The sequence below is a fragment of the Mus caroli genome, chromosome 6 (genome assembly GCF_900094665.2).
Source record: "Mus caroli chromosome 6, CAROLI_EIJ_v1.1, whole genome shotgun sequence".
Classification (NCBI taxonomy): domain Eukaryota; kingdom Metazoa; phylum Chordata; class Mammalia; order Rodentia; family Muridae; genus Mus; species Mus caroli.
In genome coordinates, this window is record NC_034575.1 from 124,148,926 (window position 1) to 124,175,988 (window position 27,063).

General features: G+C 48.5%; 2 protein-coding genes across 6 annotated transcripts; one reads left to right on the plus strand and one right to left on the minus strand.

Annotated features, from left to right (window-relative positions):
* Positions 1-1,030: 1,030 nt before the first annotated feature.
* Nrip2 (nuclear receptor interacting protein 2) lies at positions 1,031-11,549 on the plus strand. 2 transcript variants are annotated; one of them, XM_021165548.2, is made up of 7 exons: positions 1,031-1,204; positions 3,253-3,447; positions 8,272-8,421; positions 9,815-9,897; positions 10,694-10,815; positions 11,041-11,093; positions 11,339-11,549. In XM_021165548.2, exons 2-7 carry the CDS (start codon positions 3,259-3,261, stop codon positions 11,429-11,431), a joined length of 690 nt encoding a protein of 229 aa, XP_021021207.1. In that variant the 5' UTR covers positions 1,031-1,204; positions 3,253-3,258; the 3' UTR covers positions 11,432-11,549. The 2 variants fall into 2 exon arrangements, with proteins under 2 accessions (XP_021021207.1, XP_029334460.1); XM_029478600.1 differs by lacking the exon at positions 1,031-1,204 and having other exon boundaries at positions 2,953-3,447; positions 8,350-8,421.
* Positions 11,550-12,768: 1,219 nt separating this feature from the next.
* On the minus strand, positions 12,769-26,539 carry Itfg2 (integrin alpha FG-GAP repeat containing 2). Of its 4 annotated transcripts, none has more exons than XM_021164795.2 (12): positions 26,331-26,539; positions 20,893-20,988; positions 19,499-19,540; positions 19,202-19,370; positions 17,435-17,574; positions 16,848-16,996; positions 16,429-16,526; positions 16,284-16,337; positions 16,021-16,112; positions 14,887-15,004; positions 13,809-13,982; positions 12,769-13,733 (listed from the first exon to the last, which is right to left on the minus strand). In XM_021164795.2, the coding sequence occupies exons 1-12, from the start codon at positions 26,424-26,426 to the stop codon at positions 13,630-13,632; spliced, it is 1,332 nt and encodes a 443-aa protein (XP_021020454.1). In that variant the 5' UTR covers positions 26,427-26,539; the 3' UTR covers positions 12,769-13,629. The 4 variants fall into 4 exon arrangements, with proteins under 4 accessions (XP_021020454.1, XP_029334458.1, XP_029334459.1 ...); XM_029478598.1 differs by lacking the exon at positions 26,331-26,539 and adding an exon at positions 26,034-26,243 and having other exon boundaries at positions 12,773-13,733; XM_029478599.1 differs by lacking the exon at positions 26,331-26,539 and adding an exon at positions 26,149-26,235 and having other exon boundaries at positions 12,773-13,733.
* Positions 26,540-27,063: the final 524 nt, after the last annotated feature.

Sequence of the window (27,063 nt, forward strand, 5' to 3'; positions counted from 1 at the left end):
ATTTACGTAAACCATAAGATGAACCAAACGAGAGAAGTGACATATTTTTCAAGTGTCTTGGGAAGGACACCCTCCCTCCACCCCATCCCTTAAGAGTGCTACCGAGGGGGGCTGGAGAGTTGGCTCAGTGGTTAAGAATACTTGGCGCTCTCGCAGAGGACCTGGGTTCAATTCTCAGCACCCACATAATGGCTCACGACCATCTGATCCAGGGGATCCAAGGCTCTTCTTCTGACCCCTGTGCCACCAGGCACACACATGCTACACATACATGGATGCAGGTAAACACTCATCACATAAGATAAATCTAAAAAAGAAAAAAACCAAAAACAGAAACAGAGCATGGTGCCTTTATCCCAGCATGCAGAGAGGCAGAGGCAGGAGGATCTCTGGGAGTTAGAGGCCAGACCATTCTCTATAGGGAGTTCCAGGACAGCCAGTACTACTTAAGAAAAGAAAAGAAAAAAAGATAGGCTCACAACCAAAGAGACAAGAACCTTACAGAGGGCTGCTGGAAATTTCTTCCTGTGTCTTCGTTAGAGATTACAATAATTACAAATAGTTATTCCTTAGAAGTGATTTTTTTAAATGTACTTGTTTATTTTCTGTGCATGGATGTTTTGTCTGCATCTATGTCTGTGAAACATGTGCATGCCCGGTGCCTGAGGAAGCCAGAAGAGAGTATGAAAGCCCTAAAATAGACAATTGTGAGCTACCATGTGTGGGTGCTAGAAACTGAGCCTGGTCCTCTACAAGAGCAGCCAGCTTGTAGCTTCTGAGTTATCTCTCCAGGCCCAGAAATGATTTGCCAAGGTCTTGCCCAAGCTAATGATTTACCCAAGCTGACCCTGGAATCCTGGGCTTGAGCAACCCTCTGCCTCAGGCCCCTGGGGGATTTGTGGATTCTGTGTTTTCTATTGCTGTTTTGGAGTACTGGGGACTGAAGGCACTGAACAGAGCCTGCATGTGTCAGGCAAACATTCTACCACCTTCAGCAGCTTTTTACTTTTAAAAAGTTGTCTAAAAGCAATTAATTACGTGTAAATGTGTTTTTGTGTTTGGAAATGTGCATGGGTGGGAGCAGGTACATCTCTGGGTACATGTGCTTAGGAGTCCAAAAGAGGGTGTCAGATCTCCTGGCTAGCACTGGAGTTGTAGGTGGATAGGAGCTGTCTGGGACGCCAGGATCCACACTGCAAGGGCGGTAAGCACAGTTTGTGCTATCTCTTCTTCCCACCCACCCCCTTTTATGATTACTGTCATTTAAGCTAATTTTGCTACTTTATTCTTATTCCTTGTATTTATGTGTCTGTGAGAGTATCTGAAACATATGCGGGGTTACAGGTGTCTGTAAGCCACCTGAAAGCTTCTTGTTTGGGGGGATTCTCAATAGGGTTTCTCTGTGCAGCCTGGCTGTCCTGGAACTTGCTCTGTAGATCAGGCTGGCCTCCAACTTATAGAGATCCGTCTAGCCTCTGCCTACCAAGTGCTGGGATTAAAGGCGTGCACCACCACTGCTGGGCTAGCAGTAAGCACTCTTAAGTCCCAAGCCATCTTTCCAGGCCCTTCTTTTTATTTTAATTTTTTGTTTTATTTTGTTTTTTATTTATTAATCTTTTTTTGTTTATATTTCAAATATTATTCCCCTTCCTTGTCTCCCCTCCATGAGCCCCCCTCCCCTCCCCCTTCCCTTTGCCTCTAAGAGGGTGCTCACCCTACTAGCATCCCCCTTCTCTGGGACATCAACCCTTCTTTTTATTTTTATTTTATGTGTATGGGTATTTTGCCTCTGTGCATATGTACATGTATATGTATATATGTACCACGGGCATGTCTGGTGCCATGGACCCCCTGGAACTGGGGTTACAGACAGTTTTCACTAAATTGGGCTGGAGAGATGGCTCAGCAGTTAAGAGCTGCTCTTAACTGAGGTCTCTTAACTGACTGCTTTTCCAGGGTCCTGAGTTCAAATCCCAGCAACCACATGGTAGCTCACAACCATCTGTAATGAGATCATATACCTTCTGGTGTGCTTGAAGACAGCTGCAGTGTACTTACATATAATAAACAAATTATATATATAAAAGATTTCACTAAATTGAAAGCCTGAGAGTGAACTCACACTGTAGTCCAGGCAGGCCTTGAACTGTGATCCTCTTGTCTCACCTTCCCAAGTAGTTGGGATTCTTGGCCGGGCGTGGTGGCGCACGCCTTTAATCCCAGCACTCGGGAGGCAGAGGCAGGCGGATTTCTGAGTTCGAGGCCAGCCTGGTCTACAAAGTGAGTGCCAGGACAGCCAGGGCTACACAGAGAAACCCTGTCTCAAAAAACGAAAAAAAAAAAAAGTAGTTGGGATTCTAACAAGGACGGGAGGGGACCAAGGTGAGTCACAGACTAATCCAGTTGGAGAGATGTATATAGGCCCAGAACATTCCCCAGAATTCCTCAGCATGGAATCACTGGGACTTCATCGTCTAACAAGGAAGATCTCAGAGGTGTGTATTACTAGAACGTTCCTGATCTCGTTGCAATTCGAGAGAGATATTGGGACTGACAGGGGGAGGCCAAACAAGGAGGGTATCTGATGGCAGATGGAGGAGAGATGGGGAGACCACTCTCATACTATCCCTCTCTGGCCAGCACCTCAAACCCTAGCAGCAAAGGACAGCAGCAGGAGGAAAGAGCTAGGTGGCTGACTGTTCAGAGACTGGAAGGGGATCAGCAGAGCCGATCCACAAAACACAAGAGACAAGGGACATGCATGCCTGCCTCCCCACACATACCAAACATGCGCCCCCACACAATGGCACTCACCTCTCTCTGATGACTTGGCACAGCCTCCTGACAGTTTACAACACCCGAGCGCGGGCGCATGCACACACACACACACACACACACACACACACACACACACACACACACACCATCCACCACCCACTCTGAGCAGGACCCCAGAGCTGCAGGCTTTGCAGCCTACCAGCTGCAGGCCCTGCTTACCCTCCCTCTCCTTTAGGGCTGGGTTTTTCCAGCCGGAACCTCGCTCCCTCTACTGCAATCTCTGGAAACTGGTGTCTGACGCGCGCGGCTGCTCTCGCCTATTATTTATTTATTTCTTCTTTTCTTCCTGCTGAGACCCTCCTGTCAGAGGGAGAACTGCAGTCCGGAGACAGAGAAAGGCAGAAGCTATAGGGGGAGCTGGGAGCAAAAAGGAGGTGGAGAGAGACTCCCATACATCCTGTCTGCTTTCCACAGAGGACCATGAGCACTGGGCAAGAGGCCAGGAGAGATGAGGGAGACTCCAGGAAAGACCAGGAAGCCTCGCTTCGGGACCGAGCCCACCTGAGCCAGCAGCGCCGACTCAAACAGGCCACCCAGTTCTTGCACAAGGACTCGGCTGACCTGCTGCCCCTGGACAGCCTCAAGAGGCTCGGCACCTCTAAGGACCTGGTAAGGACCCTGACCCTTTCTCTCCTCTTCTTCATATCCTGTGTTTGGGGTGCAGGGAGGTGGTCTAAAGGGCAGAGCCTCAATCTTCAAGTTTCTTTCTCCTGTTGAAATGGGAAAGATGTTTCTGCCAACTTGCAGCCCCCCAATCCTCCCCAGATCCTTCACTGGGAATGTTTCTTGGCCTGGTGGCAGTGAGGGTCCCTGGGCTCATAACTCAGCTTCCACCATTTTTCCCCCTTAGAGCCCAAGGCTATCCTGGGGGTAGTGGAGAGTTATTTTGTTCAGCAAAGCCTAGAGGACTCAGGATTCCCATGGAATGGGCACATAAGGACAGTAAGGCCTAGAGGATCGGTTACCCTGGGGTTATGACTCCTACTTCTAGATTCTTTCAAAGCTGACCACGAATTTGCCCCATTCCTCAGACCTGCCCCCACTTTTGCCCTTTCCCCTATCATCCACTAACTGAGGGTCTCCTGGGCAATCAGGGGTTCATATGGCTCTGACCTGGACCATTTGTATCTGTGTCCTTATGTCCTTTCCCCCCAAACCACTGCAGCAATTCTGGCCCCCCAGAGGGAACAGGCCCAGGGTGACAATTGGGAGGTAAGGGGGGCTAGGGTCAGCATGCAGTCTTTGCCCTCAGGGATATACTGGTTAAGAGCACGGGCTTTGGAGCCACCTTGCTTGGGACCAAATTCTGGCTGTAATTTGGAAAGTTGTCTCTGTGCCTTGTTATCTCCATCTGTTAGAAAGGAATAAAGTTTCGAGCATCTACCTGGTAAAGAGGTCACCTAGGCATCCACATACTTAGCACTGTGACATTGCCTAGCTAATAGAAACACTAAGGGAGAAGATTGGGAACGCTCCTAGCTATGGGTCCTTTTAGCTTTTGAGTTGCTGTGGCTTCTGGGGGGTCCGGAGAATACAGAATTCCATTCTGTGGGAGCTGCTTCTCCCTGGGGTAAAGGCATCCTCTATTACTTTAACTGACCTGGCTCTACCTCTCTGTCCTTCTCCAGGAATCCCCTAGTCCCGTCTCAGCAGCCCAGAGAACACAGGAGACAGTTAAGGAATAGGGAGGGACAGGAGAGCAGGTTCTTTGGTGTCCCAGGGCCTGGGCCTTGTGCTTCTTCATACAGTCTTACACCTGTCTTGCTCTGTGGACACTACCACCTCAGAGTAGCAAGCTCAGCCTTTTGACACCAGGGTTTCTCACCTCTCTCCTTTGCCTTACCACCTGCACGATCTGCAGCAGGTAGCGCCTATGACTTTGGGCATGAAGAAGCAACATTCTGGAAGCCCCTCTTCACGATTGGGATAGCCCTGACACACACTTCCCACAGTGAGGAGCCTGGAGTCACTGTGGAGAGAAGGGCATGGGAATTGTTTGGGTTCCAAGCTGGCTGTGCTTTCCCAGAACAGCAACTCGCTGCCAGGGTCTCCTGAGGCCAAGGGTAGAAAAACAATCCCAGGCTCCCAGGGTCAGGTGGAGGAGTGTGTGGAGCTTGGGAGGCTACAGCCATTCTCCAGGAGACTTTAATTTGTTCAGAGTCTCACTATGTAGTCCTGGTGGCCTGAATCTGCTACATAGCCCAGGCTGGCTTACAACAGTGCCTTTTAAGTTTATAAGCAACATAATTAACTATACTTTAATTCTGAGCTAGGACTATGTAGCCCAGGCTGATTTCACCTTTGTGGTGATCCTCCTGCCTCCCCACTGCTGAATGCTGTGAATATAGGAGTGTGCTACCATACAAGACTAAAACCAACCATTTTATTTTGTGTCTTTTTCCTTTTTATTTTTAGTACTGGGGATAAGACTTAGGTCCATGTGCATGCTAGGCACATTTTTCTTTGACTGAACCCTCCCCCCAAGCCACAGAGCCTCCCTCTTTATGCTGAACTAAGCCCTGGGACAGAAAGATGAGCAAGACAGATCTGACTTGAAGGCCCTTCTGGGCTGCAGTGGGGGTGAAATCCAAAAATAACATCTTTGAGAATCAAGACCAAATGAGCTACAAGGGGGGAGAACGACGGAGGGCAGAATAACCCAGAGGCCAGTTCTGCAGGTGGAGTGAGAGGTAGAAGGAAGGCCCTTCTACTCAATAGAGCATAGGGAGCTATGCGTACAGATTGGCCTAGTGAGAACTGGGAGGAGGGGTTTCCAGGAGAGGTGAGCAAGGATAGAGGCTGGGGTGGAACAGAATCTTCCCTGGGGAAGAGGCCTAGTGTCACTAGAGTATGAGAGCAGTGTGGTGGACAATCCAGAAAGACAATAGCCAGGTCGCCTAGGGATCAGTTCAGAAAATACAGAACTGGGTGGAGCTGCTCATACCTTTAATCCCAGCACTTGGGAGGGAAAAGAAAGCAGATCTCTGTGAGTTTGAAGCCAGCCTGGTCCACATATTGAATTCCCATAGTCAAGGATACATAGAGAAACCCTGTCTCAAAAAAGAAAACAAACAAACAAATAACAACAACTGCAACAACAACAAAAACAAAGGAGAGGGTCTGGAGAGACAGCTCAGTGGTTAAAAGCATTGAGTGCTTTTCCAGAAGACCTGGGTTCAGTTCTCAGCACCCAGATGGCAGCTCACAACTGTCTGTAACTCCAAGATCTGACACCTTCAGATTTAATTTAATGAGATTGCAAAACAGCAATGCTCATTTAAAAAACAAACAAACAAGCAAACAAACAATAACAATAAAAAAACAAAAGTAGGCTGCCACTATACTGGTGTGTGTTATTTGTGTGTGTGTAATGTACTTAATATAGGAGAATAGCACTCAACAGTTTTCAAGATAGGTTCGCACTATGTAGCTCTGGCTACATGCTATGTAGACCAGGCTGGCCTTGAACTCACAGAGATCCACCAGTCTCTTCCTCCTTAGTCCTGTATGTGCCACCACATCCACACCAGTTACTTTTTTTTTTAAAGGTAGCCTAGGGTGGCCTTGAACTCAAGGCTGTTCTACTTCAGTCTTCTGAACACTGGAAATGTATAGGTATACATCACCAAATCTGTCTTGTACAGTTGTGTTTACATTTTACTTAAGCATTTCTCAAATTTGAATGTATAGGAGTCTTTTTTTTTTTAACATTTATTTATTTATTACATGTAAGTACACTGTAGCTGTCTTCAGACACTCCAGAAGAGGGAGTCAGATCTCATTACAGGTGGTTGTGAGCCACCATGTGGTTGCTGGGATTTGAACTTTGGACCTTCGGAAAAGCAGTAGGGTGCTATTACCCACTGAGCCATCTCACCAGCCCTGTATAGGAGTCTTACTGAAACAAGATTAGGGGTTAGGCTGGGCTTGATGGCATACACCTTTAATCCTAGATCTTGGGAGGAAGAGGAAGGTGGATTTGTAGCTCAAGACCAGCTTGAACTACAGAGAAAGTTCCAGGTCAGCCACAGTTACATAGTAAGACCCTGTCATAAAACAAACAAAATGTCAGGTGATGGTGACACACGCCTTTAATCCTAGCACCTAGCACTTGGGAGGCAGAAGCAGGAGGATCTCTGAGTTTGAGTCCAGCCTGGTCTACCGATTGAGTTCCAGAACTACCAGGGCTACACAGAGAGCTCCTGTCTTTAAAAAACAAAAATAAAACCAAACCAAAACCAAATCAAATCACACCAAACAAACAAACCAAATAACCAAACCAAACCTAGTCCGGGCTGGGAGAGCAGCTACTCAGTAGAGCATTGGCCAGGTATATGCAGGCCCTGGGTTTATACCCTAGCACCAGAAAACAACAAAACAAACAAAATTCTAGATGCAGGCCTGAGACTCTGCATTTCAAACAGGCTTTATCATGCTATTAAAGCTGGATCGATAGCTCAGAGGTTGCACTTCCAGAGGACACAGATTTTATTCCTAGTACATACTGGAAGCTCACAATCATTTGTAACTCCAGGTCTAGGATATCTGATGCCTTCTTCACGGGCCCCAGAAATGCATATAAGCAAAACCCACAGACATACCCATCCCTTTAGATCTTAATTACACTCACATATAAATTCTATGTGTGTCGGCTTGAGGACCACACTGAGTAGCAGGGCTTTAGCTAAGTCAGTGTAGAAAGGCAAGTCTTGTCGGCAGGCTTCTGTGAGAGGGAGGAGGTGTCCAGTAGCCCAAGAGAATTGTGGGAGTCTGGATACAGCAGGTGTCCTTACAAAGAAAGGAAGCCAAGCTGGTATCATACAGGATGGATGAGGGCAGCTACAGATGAGAGGCCAAGGCTAATCGCTCATTATTCTAGCCTGAACACTTTTGGGGGGGGGGCAGGGGGGAGTCAAGATAGGGTTTTTCTGTGTAGACCTGGCACTTGTTCTGTAGACCAACCTGGCCTCGTACTCACAGAAATCTGCTTGCTTCTGCTTCTCTAGTGCTTTTAAAGTCATGTGTCACCACTGTCTGGCTCATATCTTTTGCAATCATATTTTAAAATACTTTTTGAGACACTTGGGCCCGGCTGGCCTCAAACTTGCCATGTAGCGAGGATGACCTTGAACTCCTGATCTTCCTTCTTCCAACTGGCAAGGGCTGGGATGGCAGACCTGTACTACCATGCAAGAACTGTATCACACTGGAGCTAGTTATGCACCTCTGGGCAGGTGCTAGGGATTGAACCCAGGTCCTCTAGAAAAGCAGCCAGTTAACGCTCTTAACTGCTGAACCATCAGCTACTTTCTTACTGCTCCTGTCTGGGTAGAGCTGGGGCAAGCATTCTGTGATTTGCAAGGTTTAAGATGGGGAAGCAAGAGGCCTGTATTCTGGGCTTAGACTGCTTTCACTATTTTGTGATGGAGCCAGCAGCCACACAGTGTGATCCAAAGACGCCTGGTGGAGGGAAACCAGAGGCGGCTTCAGGGGGAGTCTCCCCTGCTGCAGGCCCTGATCCGTGGCCATGACAGCAGCAGGACCAGTTCGACACAGGTTCCAGCTCTGCTTGTCAACTGCAAGGTAAGAAGACTCCCAGTGCACTTCTGACTGTCACTTACCTGCTGAGCCTGCTCACTTCACAAGCGTCCCCTTCTGCTGGGCTGTCGGCAAGAGATGGAGAGAAGGCGTTTCTCTCCTTTTCTGGACCAGCATCTACTTTTCTGTCTTGTCTGTCTCCTCTGTGTACTGCCAGATGTCCACACCGTTGTAGTACTATGCCCCCATGCTTTTTTTTTTTTTTTTTTCCTTTTTTCGAGATAGGGTTTCTCTTTATAGCTCTGGCTGTCCTGGAGCTCACTTTGTAGACCAGGCTGGCCTCGAACTCAGAAACCCGCCTGCCTCTGCCTCCCGAGTGCTGGGATTAAAGGCGTGAGCCACCACGCCCGGCTTGCCCCCCTGCTTTTATCAAATTATATTTAAATGTTCCTTTTTGGTACTGTACACATTGGAAAGGTATGCCTGTGTACAAAAGGCTCACGTTCCAAGGTGAAGAAAAATCTCAGGCTATGTATGTTTGTAATGTCATGTGCCTGTGTGTACATGTGTGCGTACAGTGGCCAAAAGAGGCTGCTGTATCCTTTGGTATTGTGAGCTGCCCAATCTAGGGACTGAACTCAGGTACTCTTGAAGAGTGGCAGATGTTGTTAACCACTGAGCCATCTCTGTGGTCCCTGGGCTCCTCATCTCTAGAGCCACTAGAGCACCCACTTGCTGGTGGACAATCCCAGTAAATGCCCACTGCCTCTTTGCCCAGAAATCTTACTTCCTAATCTCCAACCATCCCTTGTCCACATTCTATTTTTTAAGGCCCACCTCTGATGCGGCCTCCTCCTTGAGCTTTCCTCTGTCCAGCGAGAACAGCTCCCTGTCCCCCCAGGCGCACTATTCATGGTCCTTTTATAGACCTTACAATGTTCTACCATGGAGTGAAGTCACACTTCATCTCCAACACTGCTAAGGAATGGTACTCATTGAAGTATCTACTAGCCATTCACCTTACATAGTAGATACTCAATAAATGTTTGGAACAGGAAAACTGATTTTTGTGTGTGTGTGTGTATGTATCTAGGTGTTTACCTTGATGCCTATCAATATCCCAAGGCATTCTTCCCTGTCTTCCTGTTTCCATTCTTGGTCACCCACATCTGAGTGTCCACAGAAGAGGTTTGTCTTTTTAGCCCTCTCCTTAGATTGCAGCTCTTTGACTAGAAGGCCTCAAGGTTCCTCTAAACAAGTAGCTCTGGCCCTGAGCTTTCTCAATGGACTCACCATGTGGAAATGTGGAGTATGACTTCCTTGATTGGTTTCTGAAAACTCATTCATCCCCTTCATCTCTTAAGGAGGCCAGCATGTTGAGAGTTCCAGCCCAGTCCTCCTGGGGACTTATTAACTCATCACAATCCTTCTTTCTTAGTGCCAGGACCAGATGCTTCGAGTGGCTGTGGACACAGGGACCCAGCACAACCAGATATCTGCTGGATGCCTCAGGCGCTTGGGGTAAGAGCGCAGCCTAAGCCAGTGCACAGTGGACGCGTTTCCTCCCCTCCCCCACCCCCTCTTTGTTTTTTGATATAGAGTTTCCCTGTGTAGCCCATGTTGGCCTCAAATTCAACGACCTTTTGATCTCAGCCTCCTGCATGTGGTCTTGACACTACAGGCCATATTGGGTTTGGGGGGGGGGTTTCCTTTGGGGGTGATGAAATATCTTCAAAGTATCTATTGAAGATGGCTGTCAGTGGCTCCTGTCTGGAAACCTAGCATCTCAGGGTAAAGAGCTAGGAATCCAAGGTCAGCCAAGGTCAGCCTTGGCTACCTAAGATATCTGAGACAGCCTAGGCTCCACAAGACTGTTTCAAAAACCACAGCCTCCCGGCACCAACCCAAACAAAACCAACAACTGAGTGAACCTGATGGCACAAGCTATATCTCAGCACAGCTATTGTGTCGTCTTTAACTGGGGGGAGGTTGGTTGGGCAGCTCTGGCAGGAAACAGCCGGACCTTACCTGGCTCAAGGACTGGAAAGACAGCCTAGATCAGTATTAGCATTTTGTTTTTGAGACAGGGTTTCTCTGTGTAATAGCCCTGGACTCATTTTGTAGACTGGCCTGGCTTCCAAAGCAAGTGATCTGTCTGTTTCCCAAGTGCTGGAATTAAAGGCCCACACCACTATACCTGGACTTTTTTTTTTTTTTTTTTTTGGTTACATTGGCTTTGTAACTTGGGGTTGTGGGGGAAGGGGCTGGAATTGGAGACTGTTGTGGCTATAACCCTTGCTTTCATTTCTAACCACAGGTTAGGAAAGAGGGTCCCAAAAGCCCCCGGTAGGGATGTGGCACCTGAGCCACCAAGTCAGGTAGAACAGCTGGAGTTAGAGCTGGGGCAGGAGACTGTGGAATGCTCGGCCCAGGTGGTGGGTAAGTCCCCTCACCTCTTCTACCTCTCTTCTGAGTGGTTTCGGCTCCTGTCAGCGCATGCTCCCAGGACTCGCATATTGTTACCCATTCTGCTGATCTCAGCTGCAAGGGGGGGGGGGGGGGGTGAGTGGGAGGGAGGGGTGGACTGGACCGGAGAGGGGCTAGTGCTCAGAGGAGGGTGGCAGTGGTCATACAGCCGACCTTGTTTTCCAATGGTTCCTGCAGATGTGGACAGCCCTGAATTTTGCCTGGGACTGCAGACCCTGCTCTCCCTCAAGGTAAGACTTGGGCCTGACCCAAAAATGCTAGGACAGGTAGAAGGCTCAGGGTGGAAGCCCGGATCAGGCTGGCAAGACTGAGAGAGTTGTTGAAAACTCAAAACTTGCTTAATTATCCCCCAAAGGAAAACGAAATGGGTTCCCTCCCTGAAGGGGCAGGGGCATGGGAGCAGCGGGAGGCAGAAAGAAGGGAGCAGGTATGAGCTGGCAGGGAGGTGACCACACATTCACGGTCCCCACGGCAGTGCTGCATTGACCTGGACCGTGGAGTGCTTCGGCTGAAAGCCCCCTTCTCGGAGCTGCCCTTCCTGCCTCTGTACCAAGAGCCTGGCCAGTGACCACTGTCTCAGCCAGTCCCTAGGGTGACACCGTGCCTTAGGGAAGAATGTGTGGAGTGGGTATTACCTGAGCAGGGCATCTGGAGACCACTGCATTAATTTCTTTTCTCACCACCCTGACCCCGCAGTTGTCCACCCCCTCTCTGCTTCTCCATTGCTGCCCTCTACCCTAGGAATTCCTACCGAGAGTATCTGTGACTCTGAGGTCCTGGCTCCCCCATTCTCTCTTATCTCTTCCCAAGTGCACAACCAAGTCACTTACAGAAAAGGACCTCCAGCAAATGGGCTCTAGACTTCACCCTGGCTGTAGAGGTCAAAGTTACCTGCTGCCTCCACCGGCCTAAAGCCCACTCCAACCTGGCCTTCCTCACACATGCCCCTTTAATCCTGTACCCATCTGCTTACAGCTGGGTGGGGGTGACTTGCTCTACAAGGTACAGCCCCTGAGCTGAGGGCCTGCGGTCAGTAACCTTTCTGGGTGGCAGATGTCTGGGTGTCTTTCTGACTGGTCAGCCTCTCAAATCGTGGTTAGGGGAAGAGAGACAATGATATGTCTAACCCAAACCAGGGAACTTAATACAAGTCCCTTACATGGGAACTAAATACAAAGCCTATAAGCCTATGGTAGACCAAAGAGGAACCAGCATACAAAGTGTCACTTTCTTCACTTTCAAGAGACTCTGGGTGTGGGGTTCCTGGTCTCAATCCTGACTCCTCCCTCACTGCAGCGCTTTGAGACAAGCTCCCTCCCAGTCTGCCTCCTACTGCTCCATTAATGGCGGACCAGCCCAGGGCAGGCCCTTAGCCTGCTTCTGCATTTGAATAAACACAGTTTCTATGCAGGTGTTCTGCCTTGGTCTCTTCCTCCTTACCCCCAGGAGCTCACAGTGCCGCTGCCCTCAGGGGCATAGGACACCCAAGCTGGAACACAGGCCTGTGAAGTACACTTTACACTGTTGTGCTGTACAGATATACAAGCAGTTGTAACAAGTAAGCGTTACCTCCACTGTGAGGTAAATCCTGGACTCTGACATTCTTTGTTCCTTTACTCTATTCATTTAGTTCAAAGCCCCGAGGGCTGGGGAGACAGCTTAGTGGGTTGGAGCATTTGCCATGCAAGCGTGAGAGCCTGAATCTGAGACTTAACACCCAGCATCACACCTGTCTGTCTGTAACTCCAGTTCCAGGGCTTCGACACCCTTACACAGTCATAAATACAGTCAACACACACAGGTGTGCGCACACTATGGTTGGTCTGAAACTACACAGACCCACCTACCTTGAACTCAGAGATCCAGCCGCCTGCCTCACTTACAGTCCAGATTGGAGAGCTGCACCAGATTGTTAACGCCTTTTTGTTTTGTTTATTTGAGATCAGATCTCCAAATGTGACCCACGCTGGTCTCAAACTTGCTATGGAGCCTTGGCTGGCTTTGGACTCATGATCTTTCTCTCAAGAACTGGGAGTACATTGGTGCACCATCATGTAAGACAAACTGTGAGTGCCTAGTTTCCGATAGGCAGTCATGTTTGGGAAGCAGGTGGGTGAGGCTCTCAAGCAGCATGGTACTTTAGAGCACGGCAGTGCTGGGTGCAGCTGAATGGCAGAGCGCTTGGCTGATGTGTGAAAGGCCCGGGTTCCACCTCTGCACACAGAGACATTCAGAACAAAACCAACAAACAAAAACAAAACCAGAGCAGATTATGACAAAATGAGAAAGCCCTGACCTAGTTGCTTCGGTAAATAGAAGAACACAGGAAGAGGAGACAGGAAAATACCCTAAAAGAATAAATACTCTGCCGTTCCTGCAATAACTGCGAGTGTCTGCTGCCTGGAGCTCTGCTGTGAAAGTTGGCACTCAGCAGGGGGGAGGGGGGATCACCCCATGCTCCCTCAGTTCCTCAGGCCTGAAGCCTTTCCGGTGTTGGAACATGGCAAAGGTTTGCTGCCTTGTCTCACACACAAGTTGGTTTCCTGCAATGAGAGCAGGGAGCATGAGAAGGAGCCACGAGCAGAGGGGCAACCGATAGATCTCTTCATCCCAGGCTCTCAGGGGGCCACATCCACCCTCGCTGAGAACCCAGTCCTACTCCTTCCTCTGTAATACACACTCCCCATCCTGCCAAGGTCATGGATCACTCTGGGGTAGGGTTGGGGGTTCAGAAGGATCCTTCAGCAGCTAAGTGGTCGAGCCTAGCTAGGTGGGGTCCTGGAAGCTTGAGGGGGTACACTGTAGTGGCTGGTCCGGATGGTAGAGAGTCTGATGAAGCAGGGTACAGACTGCAGGGAGATCTTCAGGATCTGCAGGCCAAGCAGAGACTGGTGAGAGGCTGTCAGGCCCCCAGGCGCAGGCCCGCTGGCTCTGTTGACACTCACCCACACGCAGCTCCTGCAGTAGGCGGTGGTACTCGGGCTCAGCCTCCAGCAGCTTCAGAAGGTTAGTGGACTCCATGCGCTCCAGCTGCACCTCCCAGTACACGTAGATCTTCTGATTGAAGGTGACATATACCAAGCAGGGACTGTTGCGGCCCTCTTTGCAGGCGTACTGGCCTGGGAGACGGGGGCAAGAAGAGAAAGACCAAGGCTTAGTCCTGGTGTCAGGAGGAGGCCAGGAAGAAGACATCAAAGTCTTCTCATCTTAGTGATGCTCTGGAATAAAGGAGGCAGCTATGTGAAGGCACGGGGTAGGTAACAGAGTGATCAGAGAGGAAGGCTGTTCCTGGCCTGTTCCTTTCTCCCAAGGCACACATCAACCTTTCAGGTAACTGCCTGTTTTCCAACTCCTTCCATGTATTGTGGGGTCCTGGGGTCCGAGCCCACAGCTTTGTACATGCCAGCTCTACCACCGAGCAACACCCTCAGCCCATCGTCACTTTAGTGGCCAGATACACCCAAATAGCCACTGCTGCTTTTCAAAGTCCGAAGCTGAGGACTGCGGGGAATACACTGGAAGCGTTTTCCTCAGCTTGGCATGCTCGGGTGGAAATGTTTTCCCAGTCATCCCATTCTCTATGTATTTAAAGATGGAGGCCACACTGCGCTTTACTTCGTATTCCAAACTACCATGCTAGGGCTGGAGAGATGGCTCTGTACACTGGCTGCTCTTCCAGAGACTGGGGTTCAATTCCTAACTAGCATCTACATGGTAGCTAGCCATTGTCTGTAATTCTAGTCTTGGGATATGGTGCCCTCTTCTGGCCTCTGTGGGTACTGCACAGACACGGCACATATACATTCAGGCAAATACTCATACAGGTAAGAATAAATAAAAATTTCCTCCTAACAAACTGTCAAGATGGCAGCACGGCACCCACCCATCCCCACTAGTGGCAGCTAAGGAGCCCATTCATGTGTGAAGACATCTATCAAGGGCGACACTGAACAGGAGCGAGTCAACCACTTTCTGGCACATTTACTAAGCCGGAGTAGCTGAGCTTAGAGGCCACCATCCCACCTGCACAGAAGGCACGGATATTTTCATCCACTTGGAAGCGCACGACGGTGCGGTTGTGATCGATGATATATGTCTGTCCATCCCAGGCACACGCTACCACCTCCTCAAGCCCGTTGCCCTGAAAAAGGTCAAAGACAGGATGCCATTTTAATGAGAGACTAGTCAGATGTAGTGTCATACACCTGTAATGACAGTGCTGCAGAGGCCAGAGGCAGAAGCCAGCTTGTGCTACATAGCACATAGCAAGATCCTGTGTCAGAAAAAAAAAAGAAACGAGAAAAAAGATCTGATGGTGGAGTGGAAGCCATGAGACGTAAAGGACCATGAACTTGACGCTGGGTGGCAAACTATAAATTAGGGTATTTCTCCATGTGCCAAGGGGGCAACAGGCAAACAATGACTTACTCTGCCTAATATTCAAAGCAACGCTATGATGATGTCAACATTATTCTCAGTTTTATCTGGGAAATTTCTGCTAAGAGGGATAAAGTCACGTGTCAGGATCATAACCCAAGTACAGGTCTGTTCTGGTCAAAGCCACCCAGCTTGCACCATGGTAGTATAATCAGTGTGGGCCCATCTGGCAAACGAGGGGCCACAGTGATATCACACAGACTCATGGACAAGGAGAAACAGCACAGACCACGCAGCTGTATTCATGACTAATAACCCACGGCTAGACCAAGTGCCTGTTCTCTGTTAGCGCTGCTATTTGGGCTGATAGGCCTGGAAATGATTTTCTAGTAGTCTCGTAGAGAAGAACTAAATTGTGTGCTATGAGGGCACACTAGAGAGTAACAGACGCACTCATCTCAGGTCCGAGAAAAAGGCTCAGTGTTGGCTGGGATGTGAGAAGAGCTGATTTAAATGTCTACTCCTGGGGTNGGCTGGAATGATGGCTCAGCGATTAAGAACACTGGCTTTTCTCCCAGAGCACCAGGGTTTGACTCCCGGCACCCACAAGGTGGCCAACAACTATCTGTAAATCCACTTCTAGGGGGTCTGATGGTCTCTTCTGGCCTCCATGGGTACTAGGCACACATGTGGCACACAGACATATATGCAGGCAAAACCTCCACATACATGAACATAATTAAACGAATGAATCTCAAAAAACGGCAGAAGTCCACTCACCGTGACATCCAGCTTCTCTAGGGCAAAAAGCTGGTGATCCACCTGCACAGACCACAGCAACTTGTCTGCTTCCTGCATCAGCTTCAGTGTCCCTAGAGGAAGAGAGGTGAGGTGTGTGTGTGTGTGTGTGTGTGTGTGTGTGACAGTATGTAAATGTCGCTGAGAGTATGTGTGTGAGTGTGTGTGTGTGTGTGCATGTGTAAGTGTGCGTGTGTGCAGACCCCTCGGCAGATCCCCACCTCACCCAGCCGAGGACCGCTCACCATCCAGGGTACAAAGGGCGAAGAGGCCTGCGTTACCGCCTTCAGGGTTATGACCTACGTGGGGAATGGAGGCAGGAATGAGGGCAGGTCCTGGGTCTCCTTTCTCCCAGCACTGCTTGGTTCCCTCAGCTCTTCCCTCCTTTACCTTGTCGGATGTTGCCGATTAGGTGAGTGGACACGTTCTTGTTGTGGATCCGGCCAGATGTCTGGTGCAGGACGACATCTCGGGCGGCTGGGGTCTCCCTGTGGGTGAAAGAGAGACTAGGCCAACAGAAAGCCAAGGGAGCCGAGCTCCTCTCTGCAGGAGCTTCCCCAACTCCAGAAGCCCACCCGACTCTTTCAGACCCATGGAGCAAATGGATGGGGCTGCCGGAAGGAGTCCTGAGACCTGACTGAATGGTTCAAGATGCTCGCATGCTCTAAGGTTAAAGGCCAGGACTCCTGCTCCTAAACAGCCTTTTCTAATGGGCTGGGCTGGGGACTTAGATGGTGGAGCCCTGGCACCTACAGATCTGTTTTACCACCACGTCCTTATACTGACTTACCAGCCACCCATCCCCTTACCTACTATCTCCTGTGGCCTCCTCAGAGGCAGGAGGGGAGCCAGTGTCCTTGTTCCAGGTGCACAGCAGAACTGCATAAGCACACCCTGGCTGCGACACAACCAACTCAGGCACACCCAGAGGCCCTGGGGTCACAGAGAGACTGTCTACCTGCACCAGAGAACAAAGTCTTAATGGGAACAAAGCAGGAAGGAAGGAAGGGAGGGAGGGAGGGAGGGAGGGAGGGAGGGAGAGAGAGAGAGAGAGAGACTCGGCCACCAGGAACAGGGGAGACAAAGGCAGGGCTTCTCAGAATTGCCCCCCAGCTTTGACAGGGACAGGAGTTCTACGGTTCATGAATGCCTGCCTGGTACCATCCCCTCCACAGTCAATCTGCTTTCCGCTGGGTACCCAGTGGCTCTGACCTGGTTCACACCATACACCTCACACACTGAATTCTCAGTCCACCATTCCTTGCACTCTAGACCTGTCACTAGAACCCCACTGGGACCTTGTCAAAAATGACGGGGATCTCTCTCAGCAAGGACATCTTCCTTGCTTCCCTGATGGCCCCGCTTCCCGTAAGCCTTTTCTGTTCACCGTTCTCACCTGACCCTCCAGCATCCATTTCTTGAGGGACACCAACTGCCCTGCCAGGTGTTCAGGCCCCTCAGCCAGTTCTTCCCAGCGGAAGGCCCGCACCACACGGTCTGTGTATCCTACCACCAGCTCGTAACACCCATCTCCATCTGTAAGCACAGAAACACAAAGGGTTTGGAGCCAAACCTCAACTGGTCAGCTTCAGCCCATGGCTGCCTTTACACAGCCTGCATGCACTCCTGGCACTTTCAATTGAGAGCAGCTTCATGTCCAGACTTCTGAGCCATTCGCCATACCTTAGGGCTGCTATGGTTGCTGCCCACCCCCGCCTGGCCTTGGGCTCATGCAGCTTCTCATTGAACCGCTCTGCGGGCCCCATCATCTCAGCCCCCAGCTTCTAGATCCATGCCACGGCCCCTTGGCCCATTCCGCACACCTCCTCCCTACACAGCATCTGGCCCATCAGCAGCCCCATGTCTCCACCACTCACTCTCCTGCCACTTTCAGCTCTTTATCAAATGCTACCTTCCAGCAAGAATGTCTGAGGTGGGCTGGAGAGATGGCTCAGTGGTTAAGAGCACCCACTGCTCTTCCAGAGGTCCTGAGTTCAATTCCCAGCAACCACATGGTGGCTCACAACCATCTGTAATGGGATCCATTGCCCTCTTCTGCTTTGAGGAGTGCAAAGGCGTACTCATATACATTAAATAAATAAATAAATAAATAAATAAATAAATAAATAAATCTTTAAGGAAAAAAAAAAGAAGTATTAAGAATGTCTGTGGCAACTCCATTTAAGTTTGCCACTTTTCAGGCCTGGCTCAGAAGTCAGGAGTACTGTTGTCCTTCCAGAGGACCCCAGTTGGGGTCCTAATACCCATGTCAAGTGGCCTACAACCTCCTGAAACTCCAGCTACAGGAGATTTGACTTTTCACTTATGTCTGCATAATTAAATACAAACAAATCTTTAAAATTGCTGTCTCGGGCTGGAGAGATGGCTCAGCAGGTAAGAGCACCGACTGCTCTTCCAAAGGTCCTGAGTTCAAATCCCAGCAAGCACATGGTGGCTCACAACCATCTGCAATGAGATCTGACACCCTCTTCTGGTACATCTGAAGCTACAGTGTACTTATTTACAATACTAAATAAATCTTTGGGCCGGAGCAAGCAGGGTTTACCAGAGCAAGCAGGATTGATCTGAGTGGGTGGGGCTGACTGGAGCGAGCAGAGGTCCTAAAGTCAATTCCCAACAGATGATGAAGGCTCACAACTAGCCATACAGCTACAGCGCACTCATATACATAAAATAAACAAATAAATCTTTAAAAAGTTGCTGTCTCTATCTTGACACCTTTAGTCCTGTGATCTATTTTGTCCACAGCACTTACTACCCTCTAATATAGTATTGATTTTTTTGGCAGTGTTCTAATCCTGAGCCAAATTCCCAGCCTCATTATTTAATTTTCTTACAGAATTTGTTCTGTCTATTCTTAGATATTGTGATTTTTTTTGCTTGCTTCATTCATTTTTGTAATTCTAGAACCTAGAACAGTTCCTGGCTTGTAACAGGAGCTCAGTAGCTATGCATTAAACATACAAGTGAGGAGAAAGTAAAACAAAATTCAAAGAGAGAAGGTAAACACTGTACATGTGCACGATGGTGCCAACTCTCCACACCCTAGGGTTGCTATGGCAACAACTCTCCATCTTGGCCCAGTCCCCTGGGGTCTGCCCGGGAACCTGCTTGCCCCTGTGCCTTGGCTGCTCATGCCCACCGATGTCGCTGATCAGCATGACCTTTGTGTTGGCCGGGATGTGCTGCTTGAAGACAGGTCGCTGCTCCTCTCCAAGTGTCTCGTGGTGCCCAGAGGCATCCAGAGCCTTGGTGGGTGTCAGGTCAAACAAGTGCAGCCAGCCTTCTGCGCTGACTGCTACTACCAGGTTCTGGGAGAGAGAGAGGCACAGGAGAGACACTCGGGTTGGGGAGAGCTTATCAGAGGCTGACTCTGGGAGTCCCTGGGAGTCCCAATGGAGGCAAGGGCCCGGAGCTCCACCCTTACTGGCGTGCTTACCTTCCCTTTATTACAGACATCTCCGACCCCAACACAAGTCAACTGCAAGAGAGAAAGGGAACCTGAGAGAGGTACCAAGAGAGAACATTCATCTCGAAACTTCCAAAGCATTCATGAAAGCTTGTGTCATGTGACCTCCATAAATTGTCTTTATTAATAAACAGACACACTGAGCTGTACAGTTTGGTTTGTCCATACAGCAAAATGGATACTTAAGGAGGTAAAAATCTCAGATTTAGGGAAAGAAATTAAAAAAGAAAAAATTTTCCAATGTATGGTGCACACCTGTACCCCCTCTAACACTCATAAGGCCGAGGCAGAAGGACTGGTGTGAATCTTAGGCCAACCAGGGTCATATGGCAGGAACCTGTCTTATAAGCCACCACCCCCACAAAAAAAAAAAAAAAACAAACACCCAATTATCACATTTCTAGATTATTCCACATTTCTAGATTATTCCAATTATTACTCTCATTTTTTATTATATAGTCACATACTATATGAGGACATTTTAGTTAACAGCCTATCGCATATATGGTGATGGACCTATAAGTTCCTATCACATAGCTGGGTGTCAATGAAAAGGCTGAGGCAGGAGGACTGAGAGCTTGAAGCCAGCCTGAGCTACGAAGCAAGACCCTGCCTCACAAAACTAAGGTAACACAGTAGCTGTCTTAGTTTATATAAATGCTGCCGTCACCTGATGATCAAAGAACCCAGCAATGCATTTCTCAGACCATGTCCTTGCTGTTAAGCAATGCATGGCTGCACTGCCTACTATCAGACAATAATCAGGCAGCCTCCATACAGTAGCAAGCTCACTCTACAACATAAGGACAATTTAGTTATTTATTTATTTTTCTGTCAAATTGAGGCAAGCTAGAGTTATATGGGAAGAGAAAGCTCAACTAAGAACATGCCTCCATCAGAGTGCTTGTAGGTAACTTCTGGATTAATGACTCATGTCGGCAGGCAGAGCCCTGGGCAGGTGGTTCTGGGTGCTATAAGAAAACAGGCCAGTAAGTACCCCAATGTTTTCTACATGAATTGGTGCTTCCAGGTTCCTGCCTTGAGATCCTGCCCTGTTTTCAGATTTTGCAACAGACTATAAACCGTGAGCTGTAATATACCCCTTCCTTCCTGAGTTGTTTTTGGTCATGGCCTTTATCCTGGCAACAGAAAGCCAACTCCCACAGACTAGTCTTGTGGGAGAGTTGAAAGGGGAGCAGAGCAAGTGAGAACAATCCCCAGAGTTAAGCCCCCTCACTCCCAGTGAGACAAACCCTGAAGCAGTGGTCTAGTGAGTCGCCTGGGGATTCACTGTGGAATCACCTTGGCATCCAACACAAAGGCATCCTCTCTCCTCCCCAAGACCAGCAGGGATGAGTACTGACCATTCCCTGGCACATGCAGGTAAGCCATGGCCGGCTGTCGTCATTCTTATACACAGACAGTTTCCCGCTGGTGTCTCCCACAACTAGCTCATTTAACTGCAAATGGAGAGAGGGGCGTTAGGAAGGGATCTCAGCTCAGCCATCTCTGGAAAAACCATAACAGTTACATTTGAATATGAGTAACTTTATTAAACAGCCTTTGATGGGCTGCAGGTGTAGCTCAGTTGGTAGTGTGCTTTGCCAAATGTGCATGAGGGTGCATGAGGCCCGGGGCTCCATCTCTAGCCCCACAGGAGCCAGGCATGGTTGCTGGGTATGGTGGTAACCCTTTAATCCCCACCACTCCAAAAGACAAGGCAGGAAGATCACTGTGAGTTCAAGGCCAGTCTGGTCTACAGACTGTTTCAGGACAGTTAGGGATATACAGTGTCGCAAAAAAACCAAAACACCAACAAGGAAAAATAGGCTCCAAGATACATACCAGTCATCTCAGCACTGGAGGTGAGGGCAAGGTGTCAGAAGTGCAAGGACATTTAAAGTTACATAGCAAATTTAAGCCAGCCTTTACATTAAGGCTTTGAGAGCTACAGCAGATCCGCCTGCGATCCCAGCACTCAGAAGACCGAGGCCAGAGGATAGCAAGTTCAAGGCCAGACTGAGTTACACAGCAAGAACAAGCCTGTGGCTCAGTAGCAGGGCACTTGTCTGGCACAGGTGAAGAAGGAAAGGGAGACAACAACAAACAGATCTTTTGGAAGCAACTCGGACATAGTTTTCCAGAACTTACTTGTCTGTGTGAGTGTGTGTGTGTGTGTGTGTGTGTGTGTGTAAGCAGTGATTCAGGTAAGGCAGCCGTCCGCACAGCTCTGCCCACGTGCCTAGCCTCGGCTATTCTCACTTACTCATTACAAATGGGGAACATTTTGAAAACAGCGCAATAGTGAACTTCTGAAGAATATCACCTCAGATGTCATATTTTGTCAGAGGTCAAAGTACAACGCCAGTTCCCAGTCTCTTCCTACAAGATCCCTCCGTTTTAATGATTTTCATGTGTACAGGAACACAGAGGAAGGGCCTCGCCTGTGGGACAAGGCCTGAAGGTATTGTTGGCATCAGCATCCTGGCTCTGGGCCTGGGAGGGCCCCTTAGGGAGCTTCTCCCCCACCATCCACCATGAATCCAACAGCTATCCATCTGAGGAGCTCTCATGATAATTGGGTGGCTCCAAACCCTACAGTTTCTACAGTTTCCTGGTCTTCTCTGGAAAAGAAGACAATGTTTCCCATAAAGAGAGGAAATGAAAGTTAGATTATTTATTTATTTATTTATTTTGGTTTTTCCGAGACAGGGTTTCCCTGTATAGCCCTGGATGTCCTGGAACTCACTCTGTAGACCAGGCTGGCCTCGAACTCAGAAATTCACCTGCCTCTGCCTCCTGAGTGCTGGGATTAAAAGCTTATGCCACCACTGCCCGACTGAGGAAAGCCTTAAAGACAAATGTAAGGAATCCTGAAAATACTTTTTATAAGCCCAAAGTGTTGAAGAAAGCTTAGAGCTTAGAGCAGACTGAAATGGACATTTCTGGAAAGCAATGAAAAGTTGCACTTTTCTGAATAATCCAGAAAAGAAGGAAGATTTACAACCCTACATGGATATGGCCCATAAGTTTCTGCCTTAACATTTTTAGGAAAAATGTAATCAAGGTTGGAGATATCGCTTGGTGCTTTAGAGTGTTGGCTGCTCTTCTAGAGGACTCCAGTTTGATTCTTAGCACCCAGGGCCTCACAATTGTCTCTAACTCCAGTTCCAGGGCTCTGAGGACACCAGGCATGCACATGGTGCACAGACATACACGCAGGCAAAACACTCTCATAGAGAAAATAAAGATAAGTCATCTCTTTTGAGGGGGAAGGGGGTCCAGTGTGGTGGCGCACGCCTTTAATCCCAGCACTCGGGAGGCAGAGGCATATATATGCTGCATGGTTTGTGTGTGTGTGTGTGTGTGTGTACAGGACAATTGTAAGAATCAGCTCTCTTCTTCCATCCTGTGGATCCTAAGAGACCAACTCAGATCCCCAGGCTCGGTGATAAGCCCTTTTATCTGCTGTACCTGCTTGTTTTTTTTAAGTATAAAATGCTGAAAGGACCCTGCAAGAGTGTACATGCCTACAATCCCAGCACCCTGAGGTTGAGGAAGGACTCGAGGGCTACAAATTCCAGCTCAGCCTGGGGTAAGTACATTGTGAGACTTTATCAAAGAAAGAAAGATTAGAAATGAAAGAAAATGCTCAGCCAGTCCTCCAGTTTCCAGGCAGCTGTCTTGTTGAGAAGGATTTCTCAGCTTTGCAGAGCCACAGAAACAGGAAAAGAATCATAAAACACTATGGGATGTACACTGAGCAAGCAGATATGACTCAGCTAGGCAGTTTGAGGCAACAATGTGGGAGCGGACATTTCAAGGCAGCCTTCTAGCACTTGAATGCTTCTTATCAGACCTGCTGCTCTGACAGAGCTTGGCTCTGGTCTCACCCCGTCACACAGTGATGGTAAGGACCCTCACAGAGAAGGTGAGCCATGTTTAAGGAGTGCTGAAGGAGAAAGGCGCCCTCTTTCTGTGATCTGCTTCAGTCTCTGGAAGACTTGCGGTGCTGCATCCAGCCAGGGTTCTGTGGGCAGTCCGAAAGCAAGTTTCATTCCTGGCTTCTCCCTCTGCCTCAGCAGGAAGTAAATCACCTTCAAAGAACTTTAGGCTAAGGGTTTATCAAATTGAAAACAGTCTTTGTCTCCATTCCCAAAGCTCCAATTGTCTGGGGACTACTAATCATGTTTTATTGGTAGGGTTGAGACAGTGTTTCACTCTGTAGCCTTGGGTGGCTTAGAATCTGCTGTGTAGAGCAGGCTGAACTCACAGTGACACTCCTGCCTCTGCCTCTTTAGTGCTGGGATTACAGACATGTACCACCATGCTTAGCTACAATCCCCACAACAACCCCTCTTTGAGAATGGCTGTGGGGAAAGAAGGCAAGGCCGCACACATTCTAGATTAGTGCCCTTCCACTGGGCTACACTCTCAGACTATAACTGCAGTCATATGGACCATGTGGTACAACTGATCACTTGTTAACTAGTCAATTTTCTCAACCTCTTCCATGCCCCCAACCCCATGCAAAGCTCTTCAGGTGGCTTTGAAACAATCACATTTGCTTTGTCTTTTAAAATAGCACTGGATCGACACCTCAACTATACCATATTTTGCTTTTCACACTTGCCTTTAATAACAAGTTTAAATTAAAAGCCCAAGTTTGATCCCTGGACAGAATCCATGTGGTTGGTGGATGAGAGAACCAACTCCTGCAAATTGTCCTTTGACCTCTACACCTGTCCCGTGGCTGTGTGCGTGTGTATGCATGTGTGTGTGCTTGCCCTGTCACTTTAACATGCAAATAAAGCAAGTGTAATTTACAAATTATTGAGTATGGGGGACGAAGCGGTTTAGAGGGGGGCTTAGTGGTTTAGAACTCTTACTAGTTTGCTTCCCAGCATCCACATGACAGCTCACAGCCATGTGTGCCTTCAGAGTTCCCAATTAGACAAGCAAAATAAGGACAGCACACATGACAGTTGAACCTCTCTCTCTATCTGTGGGGCATTGATCATAGGAACTCTGTGAATACTCAAATCAAGTGTCTTATATCAAACCATACAGTAGCATTTACACATTATCTCAACTACATTTTAGTTCTTTTTTTTTTCTTTTTTGTTTTTTCAAGACATGGTTTCTGGGTAGCTCTGGCTGTCCTAGAACTGGCTCTGTAGATGAGGCTAGACTAGAACTCAGATGTCTGCCTGCCCTTGCTTTCCGAATGCTGGGACAAAAGACATGCATCATCCTATCCAGCTTAATTCTAATTACTTTATTTATTTTTGTGGTACTGAGAATTCAATCCAGGGCTTTGTTCATGGTCAGGCAAGTGCTTGGTAGCTACATCCCCAGGCTGCTACCATATACTTTAAATCGTCTCAAGGGCTAAATACAGACCCATACTGCATATACTTTGGTCAGTAGTGGGCTCCATATATCAGGATAAATACAAAAGTAACCCAATAATGCATTCCTCAAAGTATCCACTCCGTTAGGTTATGCAGGACTGAAGCTGCTGTGCTGTACTGTTTAGGTAATGGTGTCAAGAAATGAAATCTGAAAGCCAGGTGTGGTGGCACACACCTTTAATCCCAGCACTTGGGAGGCAGAGGCAGGCGGATTTCTGAGTACAAGGCCAGCCTGATCTACATACAAAATGAGTTCCAGGACAGCCAGGGCCATACAGAGAAACCCTGTCTTGAAAAACCAAAAAAAAAAAAAAAAAAGAAATCTGAACATACTAGGTACAGTCCTTTTTTTTTTAAAATATTTCCTATGGTAGGCCTGGTGGCGGGAGGGGGGGTGGGGTGGGGGGTGGGTGGCTAATACTGTTAACACTAACAGTTTCAGAGCCTTAACTGTGTGCCTGTCATCGTTCTACCTGCTTAATGTGCATTTATTTATTTGAATGATGAGAAAAGCATCAACTGCCTAGGAAAGAAAAAAAGTAGGTAGAAATTGCTTTTTATTTCAACGAAGAGGTAGCACTACAAAGTCGCCAGACACCTGAGTCAATTCTGGGTAGGCACAGTAGAAGCCCGGCATGGTCAACACTGATTATGGAGTATCTGCGGTAGGTTGGAGGCAGCAGAGATATCTACCGGTTGATTCCAGTGCAGGAGCAATACAACAGTGTAGCAATAGCAGCCAAGATTGTGGGTAAGCATGGTAGCATGGGGGGCGGGGGGGGGGGCAAAGGCAGAGGTAGAGGGATATTATTAAATGCAATTTACAGGTTAAAAAAAAATGGGCTTTGAAATGTAAAGATGTTTGCAAGGGAATTGAGGCTACGAAAGGAAATAACGCAGGAAACAGGCTTTTACAACCTCCTATCCTGACAAGTCACTGAACTGTGCAAGAGAACCAACAACCTATCCTCTTAAAATTAATGATAATAAAAATAAAATATGGCTGGAGAGATGACTCAGCGATAGGACATTGGCTTTTCCAGAGGAATAGGGTTTAATCCCCAGCAGTGGCAGCTCACAAGTGTCTCTACCTCCCAGCGTTCCTCTTCTGGCTTCTACGGGCACTGCTCACACTCGGTATATAGACACACATGCAAGCAAAACACTCTACACATAAATTTTAAAGTTAAAACAAAAAATAACTACTAGAGGCTCTGGCCCAACTAAGCCGCCTGCAGTGACGGTCTGAGAGCGATAGTGTCAATCAAAATTTTCTGTTCCGTACGCCATGTTGACTCCAGTGCGCAAGCGCACAACACGCCATCGTCTCCCCCCTCCCCCATCTCGCCCCGCCCAAATGCAGTAGTTTGCACTGCGCATGCACTCACCGCGTCGTTATCCACGTCTCCGAGGCAGATGGCGTGCGGGAAGAGACTCCCGCTGAAATCCAGCGCCACGCGCTGCACATAACTAACCGACCTCATGGCACTTTGGAGGGCTGAGGTGCCGGGCCACCGCACCAAAACGACCCCCGAGCCCTCAGGACAGCCGTGCACGCGTGTCAGGCCACCGAACCGGAAGTCTACGTCACCGCTTAAGCCTTGAGTTCCGGCTTTCTTCCCCTAACCTTTGGTGAGGAGGCGGGCCTTCCGTCCCAGGAGCTGACTTGATACCTGGGGCTTGACCTTTTTCTCTGAGGGGGATTCAGACCATCCCTCGGGTCATAGTAATAGCTGTCTTAATTAACAGCTTTGTTTTCCAACAATTTTTATGAAATTCCCTAATGGAGTTGTCAACGCAATGTAGTGGATTACAACCCACGTTAAAAAAACAAAAACAAAACTTAAATTGGCCAAAAATAGAGCTCAGCAATTAAGAGCATTGGCTGCTTGCTCTTGTAGAGAAGGGGGGGGGGGGGAGGAGATTCCTATCCCCGACATGGTGCTCAACCCATCCATCTGTAATTCCAGTTCTAAGAAATCCGACGCCAGACAACCTCTTCTGGCTTCCCAGGCACCTAGGTGATGCACAGGAAAGCCACCACAAAGATTTTAAAAATATGAAAACAGACAAAGAGAAAAAGATCTAAGTAGTAAATAGTGTTATTTTGTTAATGCCTGC